General features: G+C 37.9%; 2 protein-coding genes across 4 annotated transcripts; one reads left to right on the top strand and one right to left on the bottom strand.

Moving 5' to 3' along the window:
• The first annotated feature begins 264 nt into the window (after window positions 1–264).
• LOC124224940 (pentatricopeptide repeat-containing protein 1, mitochondrial) lies at window positions 265–4,463 on the top strand. The gene is made up of 3 exons (XM_046637232.2): window positions 265–1,929; window positions 2,330–2,635; window positions 3,106–4,463. The coding sequence occupies exons 1-3, from the start codon at window positions 433–435 to the stop codon at window positions 3,241–3,243; spliced, it is 1,941 nt and encodes a 646-aa protein (XP_046493188.1). The 5' UTR covers window positions 265–432; the 3' UTR covers window positions 3,244–4,463.
• On the bottom strand, window positions 3,376–9,007 carry vir (VIR_N domain-containing protein). Of its 3 annotated transcripts, none has more exons than XM_046637229.2 (6): window positions 8,604–9,007; window positions 8,402–8,514; window positions 7,953–8,316; window positions 6,482–7,595; window positions 3,956–6,319; window positions 3,376–3,860 (listed from the first exon to the last, which is right to left on the bottom strand). In XM_046637229.2, the coding sequence occupies exons 1-6, from the start codon at window positions 8,655–8,657 to the stop codon at window positions 3,562–3,564; spliced, it is 4,308 nt and encodes a 1,435-aa protein (XP_046493185.1). In that variant the 5' UTR covers window positions 8,658–9,007; the 3' UTR covers window positions 3,376–3,561. The 3 variants fall into 3 exon arrangements, with proteins under 3 accessions (XP_046493185.1, XP_046493186.1, XP_046493184.1); XM_046637230.2 differs by having other exon boundaries at window positions 3,956–6,070; window positions 8,604–9,005; XM_046637228.2 differs by having other exon boundaries at window positions 3,956–7,595.
• Between the last annotated feature and the right edge of the window lie 83 nt (window positions 9,008–9,090).

Here is a 9,090-nt window from a genome sequence, read left to right as displayed (position 1 = left end):
AGAACTTTGATGATGCTTGGATTGACAATCATTTCGGGAGTTCATCATTATGCCTTATTTTGTAAAATTAACTTTTGAAAACAAAAGTGATGTGCGATTCGAGGAGCTGGATAAAACTATTGCATTCATTCTTGACTGCACATACCTATATTTATCTTCAATCGATACATTCATAACGGGTTGTAATTCCCGCGAATCAGTCATGATATTAAAATTAGTTAACAAAATCGCGGCTAGGGTGATGGCGCTTACGAGTTGCGAGAAAACTCAGGAAGCTCGAGAAGCAGTATGTTTTGGAGAGATTTTGTTAGGTTAAATCTGAGCTATAGCCGGATAATTAGAATTTATATCAGCCATGCGATTACATGAAGTAAAGTAATAACAAATAGCAAATTTTGCCTAAATGAATCTGTACACTTAATACCGGAGAAAATGCTGACCACAAAATTGAACCTAGCATTTTCGACGGGTACGGTCAATAACGCACGTTTGAGCATCCTTGCCGGTAAATTGAATCTTAACCTATTGGAAAAAAAATCTTATTCTTGTGTCAGTCAAACGTTCATTCATAATTCACAATTCATTTCCAATAAGAGATTCGGTGAATCTTTGAGTAAGTATACCTCGGGTACGACTCCGAATAATTTATCCGGCACTAGTGAAGCTGGGCAAGCTTTGTTGCACCGGGTAGTATCAAGAACATTCGCTTCGGAAAATTTGCAAGAAAATGCTGACATTTTTGGAGACTTAGGCGATAGAAGGTATGAAAAAGTTGAATTGGACAGGGGTGACAAAAAGGAGGAAGAATTCATACAGAATGAAGCAAAACCACCACCTCGTTCAGTTTTGACTCCCGGAAAATATGCAGATTTGATAAAGCAGCATATCGCTTTACGGGATTTGGATAGTGCTGCGAACGTTTTGGACCAAGTGAAGGATGACCGTAACAAGCCTACGAATTACATGTATAATTTATTAATACGGGCATTTGCTATGCGAGGAAATGTAAAAAAATGTTTCAGTCTGTATAATAACATGAAAAAACAGGAGTTGAAACCAACTCTAGCCACCTATGTCAGCTTGCTGAATTCATGTGCCAATTGCATGAATAGTGAACTGGCCTTGGAGAAATTGATTCATTTGAGGCAAATAATGATTGAAAAAGGAATTGAAATAAATCCAGTGCACTATAATGCAATGCTAAAGGCCTATGGTCGTCATGGAAAGCTTCTCGAAGCATTTCAACTAGTCGATGAAATGTGTGATAAAAAAATGACAATTGGTATCAGCACATGTAATTTTCTGTTACAAGCTTCTATTTCAGACAAAGAAGCCGGTTTTCGACATGCTCTTATTGTTTGGCATCTTGTGCGTCATCGTAAATTAAAACCAGATATATATACGTACAATCTTCTACTCAGATCAGCTAGGGACTGCAAACTTGGAAACTTAAAAGCTGAAGATTTGGTCGCATTTCCAGAGATTAAGAAAAATGAGGCAGCAATGATTACCTATGCGGATAGGACAAATTTATTGGCTCATCCACCCCAAGTTGGTCAGCAATTGCCCCTTATTGATACCTCAAACAATACTGACTTAGTTGCTGATAGTGAAACTAAATTCACATCTAAATCAGCCATTTCAAAAACAAGTGATCCGCTACCATTGGCTAATATACAAAGTTCTTCTTCTCAAATGAATTTCCTTCTACTGGGTGGTATTGCAAATTTTATAAGTCAAATGGAAAATGACAAAGTCAAACCAGACATAAAAACTACAACATATCTCATGGAGCTCGTTCCTGGCAGCGAGTTAGCCGAGAAGACTGTCATCAATTATGCAAAATCTGCTGGAGTAGAATTGGATGTTGACTTTTACAATTTACTGATCAGAAAAAGAAGTTTCCGATTCGACTATCAAAATGCCCTGGTAAGAATCGTATGAAGTAATGCACTATATTAATGGTTTCTGATCAGCCGATCAGAGACTACAAGTATGTGTTACACCTTTTTCCACCACACAAAGCAAAATTAATTAAGATATATGTTGAGTTAGCATGAAGTATAGGTATTTAATTAATTTGAATAATAGTATGTTTGTTGGTTTGTAGAACAGGATGCTTTTTGCAATCTTTATCATAGTTTTCTTTGAACCGAACCATTTAACAATAAACTATGCAGTCTAGATAAAACTGTATGGATGAAGTAATATGATTTTTGTTTACAAATAAGAATAGTTTTCCAAAATGAAAATCAAGTTTTATCAAAATACGCGATTTCGTTTAGCATTAAAAATAGCCCAATATTCAATTTCAATCTTGTGTCAACAGAAAGTCTTATCAATGCTGGAACAGGACAATCTTGAACCAAATATAATGACATGGGGCGTACTGGCGTTGACTTGCACCACTCCTTCACAAGCCAGAGAATTATTTGAGGGTATGGAATTAAGCGGGCACAGGTTGAATGCACAAATTATAGGGGCTATTCTCAGGCAGGCAGCTCAACGCCTACAATTTAGTTTGATCATAGAACTTATGCAAAAGATGCAGTCTGAGAAAATAATCCCCAGTCCCAAAATATATGAGATATTAGATTTACTCAACAAGAAAGCAGCTAAAATGTTCAGAGCTAAGGTATGTATTACTGATTGACAATGATAAAAGTTTTGGGCTGAAACTAGCTGCCAATTCACTGAAAGATTGTATACACATTGTTTTTTATGATCAAATCATTTGAATTAGCAGATAAGTATTAGAAATGTTGAAACATCATTGATTTGAGCAGTTTTTCCATGAAAATTACTACATGTATGAAGCTTTTGTGAATCGTCAACTCGCTATTTTAAGCATCATAAATTCATGTTCTTTGCAAAGAACTGAAACTTGAAAAAAACAAATTCGTTAGTTTTGATAATACAACTTTTTTCACATCATTTAAGATTTTCAGATGCGACAAATAAGTAGACGTTACTTTTCACTTGAGTTGAGTCATCTCTCATTCCCTCTTTTGATCATTCCTCACACTTCTTATGCACTTATACAATTTATATAAAAATATTCTTTACCATAGTGAAATTTGTTCAATTTTGAATTCCATGTTACAGGATGATGACAATAATGTGAACAAATCATTGAAGTATGGATATCAGAACTTTAAACGTGTATATCCTCAATGGCTCAAGGAAATGAAGGTTGCTTCATCGGATAGAAAAAAGAAAGTGTTCGATTTTACTTCTCATTAAACAGTAAAACAAATGTGATGGAAATAATATGTACATATTTACTTACAAATCTAATGAATAAGATGAGAGGAATATACTGCATATTTGTTTTTACAATACTTAGAAATAAATTGGTCAGATAGAGCACTAGGGTTAAAAGTAACAATTACCGATGAACTGTATTTAGATAATATGAGCGAAATATTACAAGTCGGTGATCCACAAGATTACATCATTATTTTGGCGATATGACAGCCAAAGCATTCATTATGCCATAGAAAAATAGATTGACGTTTTTCTGCAATGTCTCTAGTATGACAATAGCAAGTCTGAAAATAATTAGCGAAGGTATGGCGGCCGGGTCTCAGGTAACCACGGTCTGCCTCTGCCTCCTGACCCAATCATAACACCTCTAGAAGGACATGGACCACGAATACTAATTTTGTTGTAGCCTGTAGGTCCTGTGGGCTGCGCTCCACAAGTCTCTAAGGCAACAAAATCATCTACGTGGAGAGAAGGTGGTCTTGAAGTATTGGGTGGTCTTGAACGGAACGGATCTGCACCACGTCCAACCCCACCAGCTGCCGGCCCTCCTCTCATAGAATTTGTAAATTGAGCTCTTCCTCGCATTGGTGTCACTAAACGAAGTAAGAAAATTTCACGCATTTATTATTAATTATTATTAAACAATAACTTTTTTTAGATGCATATTGTAAAACAAAAATTGTCTTACCAAATGGCTGCTTTGTTTTAGCAGTGGAAGTGCTGGATTTTTGCGGATCTCGATTATCTTGATTGTCTATTTGAGCTTTTGGTTGTACAGATTGATTCGTGTCATTAGGTGGTGCCTTGGTACACAAACGTTGTGTTTCAGATAGTAAGTTAAAATCAGCTGGTAACAGCTCAGTGGCCAAAGTTAAAAGATCAACTGCAATTTCATGCAGTGGCTGGTGATTTGGTCCAAACATTAACTTTTCTGATCGTTTTATTGGACGGGTGATGAGGCCAAAAGATCTCTGTGAAAATTGATTTAGCAATGCCTCAGGAGTTGGAAGTAGGGGCTCCAACATTTCAGGTATTGATTCCTTCTCTTCTTTTTGCTCAACGTTCTTCAGAGCTTCTACTAAGTCTTTCGTGTCTTCATATTTTTCTAACGGATGATTGGTTTTACCCCACGAAATTACAGATGCCAGCTGTTGTACACGTAAAAATAAAGTTCTTGTTGGCAATTTGCAGGAAATTAGTGACTCCAAAAAAGTGACGGTTAATCCTGAGACACATTTTTTATTCTCGTCGCCGTCATCCAAATTTGACACATGTTCCAACAATTCAAATAATGCTGCAGGATGACTTTCTAGACAGCTTTTGACATGATAAAGTCCATAATTGTGAGCTGTTAAAGATATTAATGCATTCAATGTATGCTTCAAGATATCGAGTTGATATTTAGGTGCATTTGCTAAAATTTCAATGAGTGTTGTAATAATGGCAAGGAGTGGTTCTTTGCTAGGCACTGAATGGGTCAATCGCTTTTCAAACGTTTCACTTGCATCCAAGTCTATCAAACTCAAAGTTGAATCACACAGAGTTACAAGAATATCCAAGATTTCGCGTTGCACGAAATTGTCTGAAGTAGTTTTCAAAGTAGAGCATAACAATTCAATCACAGGTGGGTAGCGTTGATCAGATTTAACTTGTGCTCTAGCTGCAGGGCTAGTTAAAGTTAGTAGCGTTGCTTTTAATGGAGCATGTCTTACGAGATCTCCAAGCAATACTAATATCGGTATATTTTTTTCCAACGGAGTTGCAGCCAGTACACTATCTAGCAAGCATCTTCCAACTAATAGAGCAGTTGGTGCAGCGAGGTCGCTTAGCTGCTTACAAACGCTAGACAATAACGTCAACAAATCAATATTCCAGCTGTTGCAGAGCAAACGTAATGTTTCAGTCAAGTTAGTGGCTTGGGCTTGTAAATGTGCAGACCAAAGTTTTCTTTGTCCCAACATACGTGGGACATCTTCAGGAGCAATTTCTTTAAAGTTCAAAATTGGAGGAAGCAATCGCTCCAAAAGTTTTATGCCAGGCACGAAATTGCATGGACTCAAAGCAACCATTTTCAATACTTCCCCCAACATTTGTGTCCATAAAGATTTAGCAACATTTCCTGAGCCATCAGCGTCAACCGCTCTTGTAAATATTAATAGTGTTTCAACAATTTCATTTGAAAGATTATGGACAAATCGTGTACTTGGCATGGCTTCTACTAAAGAATAGACACCAAGAAGAGGGACTACTGCTGTCAAATCCTTGAAATCTGTACCCATACATTTAACTAGTCGATCCAACATAGCACCTATTAGTTTAACACAGGGTAAGAGCAGAGCTGCCAAAGCCAAACCTCTTCTACCAGTCAAAGCAGCTCGATGTAAGTACGGTTGTTCGTAAAATTCAGCAATATTTGTCATAACTGTAAGGAGAGCAGGAAGGCCTCCAGCAGCAAATAATTGTGTCAAAGCATTACAGTGCTTCAGCTCAACATATGGTTCCATTGGATCAGAGTCGTTTTTTGATGGGAAGATTAAATAGACAAGTATTCTACAAGCAGTGACCAATTCCCCAGGCAATGAAGGGGCTCTATTCGAATGCTTACGGATAACAATTACTAAAGATGACACATCACTGTAATCCCAACTAGTGCGCTGCATTGCTATTGTTAGATAGGATGTAACTTCTCTTAAGACTGGGTGATTCCTTGATTTTTCCAAGATATCAGTAGCACGGTTTTGAAAGATCTCAACGTGATCTGAGTAGCGTACAATCATTGAGATTATTTCTGCCGCAAATTCTCCTAGAGTAACATCAGACAAGTAAGGCAACAGAATTTCTATGAATTTGTCCATAGGTACAACTGCAATTATTGCACGCAGACCTTCAGGATAAGCCAAGAATGAATGTAATTTTTTTAAATATGTCCAGTCACTACTTTGCAGAGAAATCAAGCACTGCACAACCTGAAGTCGCCAAGCAAGAAGACAACCAAGCCCAGGACGATCGTAGTGTAAAGCTCTCAAAATCATTTTTGTAATTTCAGGGATATCTAAAAGATACAATAGACCTTCAGTGGTTTCAGCGAGACATAAGAGAAAGTGGCGAATAGCTTTTATGAGACAAACATTGGATTTCGAAGAAATAAGGGCCAAAAGAACTCGATGCATAAGTTTGTGATGTGAGAAATACGCTATTAAATGGCTATGCGTACCCGGCTCGCGTTCAAATTCTATACGTGCACTTGCCGGCAATTGCCGCTTTGGTTGAGACATAAGTGTTGGAGCAAACATATATGCATTTGTTAATTCGGACACAACTGATTCTGTGAGTTCTGTTGTTTCAGCGAGTAACTCGTAGACATGTATTTTCCTCAATAATGAGCTCAGAGCATACTTTAGCCGGGCTAGCTTTGCTGCGTCTAGCATTTCCAATGCAAGCTTGTACAAGTTGCTATTTGGAGTTGAAAATTGCGCAACTATTTCAGGGCTTATTAAGGCTGCATCCAGCGCTCTTAGTGCTGACAATTTCACAGGAAGTGCAACATTCTCTTGCATACAAAGATATAGTAATCGAGATGGAGCTTTTACATCCAACAATACTGCTGGTCCGTGAGGAATTTTGCATAATGCTTCAGCTAATCGAACGCCAACTTTTATATGGCGTACCTTATAGGCAGGTTGAGGATGGCTGCGAGCTAAATCCATGTCAAGTCCTGCATCAACAACTTTTGTGAAATCCTTGAAATCATCCTTGCTCAAATCCATATTGTTTAACATTAAACACATTGTTTCACAATTGTGGACGAATGTCTCTTTCTCTTGTCCAGAAGCATTGATGAAATTTAAAACAGATTTTGTGATGGCACATAACATTTTCTGATGCCGATCATGGCCAGCACCGTCATCAGACTTTTTACCTGTAGGTAGCACAGGCTTGTTTAGATCCAGTAGATCTGGAGGTATTAGAGAATACTGATTAAGTACTTGCGTAACGTCACATTCATAATCTACACTTGGTGGGGCATCGTCAGCCATAATATCTTCATCACTGAGGATTGGTTCAAAGGGCTCTACAGTTCCTATTTCGATTCCATCTCTATCTCCGTCTTCTTCCTCTGCAGAAATTGATTCTGGACTTAGTGAAACTAAAGATTCTGTAGGAGGCGAAGAAGGCCGTTTGCCCATTTTTATTAAGGCATTTCCAGGATGTTCTTCCCACTGTTCTGTTGGAACAGTTGCCACAGGTTCTGGAACTACATTCCTTGAAGGATCAACTGTTTGTATTGGCTGTACAGGTGGGGATGGCGTGGCTGCGACACAGGTTTCCTGGCAACAAAAATTTACTATATTTAACTTTATGCGTTATTACTGAATTGAAAATGTATTATTAGTATAGAAAGTTGACGCCAAATTTCTGAGCAGTGGGGGTTCCTGACTCAAAGGTTTTCTTTCCAATTAGTTGACAAATCTCTCAAGCCACGTTGCATTTGATTTGTAAATTTGAAGTGATTAGGTGTTGTCCAGCCCAATCAAATGAAAGATATTGCTTTGAAAACAAACTCTGTGGTGGCTGAAAACTATTACTTGAAAGTCACTGTCTTGGGCTGCTTGGAGTCTCTCTAAGTTGATGAGGGAACCAAGGAATTTACTTCTAACCGACAATAATAGAAGCAAACTACGAACCGTGGAATTTGCAGGCTGTGGGTTTTCATAATACCATTCAGCTGACTGTTCAGGTATCTGAGCTGTACATTCTGGAGTTTCTTCTGATCCGCTAACGCATACTGTTGAGTTGGCAGCTGGAGTAGGTACTTCTGGGGGATTACTTAAGCTTTTTGTGAGAGTACCGTAGACCGCCAAAGTAATGGTTGTATACCACCCGCGTAAAACAAGTCCATCGGTGGGTATTTGTTTGCGTTCGCATTCCAGTTGAATGTGAATGTTTTGTTTGTATTCCAAGCCTCCCAGTGATTCGAAGGTTGAAGCTCCAGGTTTGCTCAAATCGTTTACAAAAAATTCTATCTCAAACTGGGATGGATTAGTTGCTCTGAAAAATAAATAAAAATCGTCAAATTTTTTGTCACTTTGCAGCAAGTTGCCAGAAACAATAATTAAGAGTGATATCCTCTTACCCTAGCCGGACGCCCCCTGGAAAGTCTGCCTGAACGCGTGCACCCAGAGGTATTATCCGAACCTCACTAATGAACACGGGCTTAGGAAATTGTACAAGGTCTAAGTTAAGTTCCTGAGACGAAAGGAAAAAAATTCTCATTAGCTAGTCGGCAAAATACACATATTATTTATGAAGTATACACATAACCTCTAAAAACGTACCTCGGAGATATCGTGCGAAAATGTGTCGAAAAATAATAATTCTACGTTTTCCATTTTTACTGTATTAAAAATGTACGCGTGCTAGTTTCATAGCGTACGAATTGCGATGATATAATTGCAGATTGTGATTCAAAAATAATTAAATTCAATAACTGGAGCACTGGACATTTCAAATTGATAATTTGACGGAACGATTGGAATTTACGGTCGGTTGCGGTTGAAAAAATATGACAGGCCTGGGTAAGTTAGTGATCTTGAAATATGTGAAAATAAATAAGACGTAAAAATAACTATCATTCATGTAAAAATCTATGGGTAAAAATGTTTGAAATAACTTTCGAACGCTGACACTACCATATGAAGGTAGAATCCCACCACGCACTTGCGCATGATGTGACATCGTATTTGAAACGTGTGTCAAACATGCAGAAATGAAATATCTATATCACGACACAACATCGCATGAACACTCGGTAACAGTCTGAAT

This window comes from Neodiprion pinetum, chromosome 1, assembly GCF_021155775.2.
Source record: "Neodiprion pinetum isolate iyNeoPine1 chromosome 1, iyNeoPine1.2, whole genome shotgun sequence".
Taxonomy (NCBI): domain Eukaryota; kingdom Metazoa; phylum Arthropoda; class Insecta; order Hymenoptera; family Diprionidae; genus Neodiprion; species Neodiprion pinetum.
Note: the sequence above shows the minus strand (reverse complement) of the source record. Positions and strands in the feature narration are given on the sequence as shown.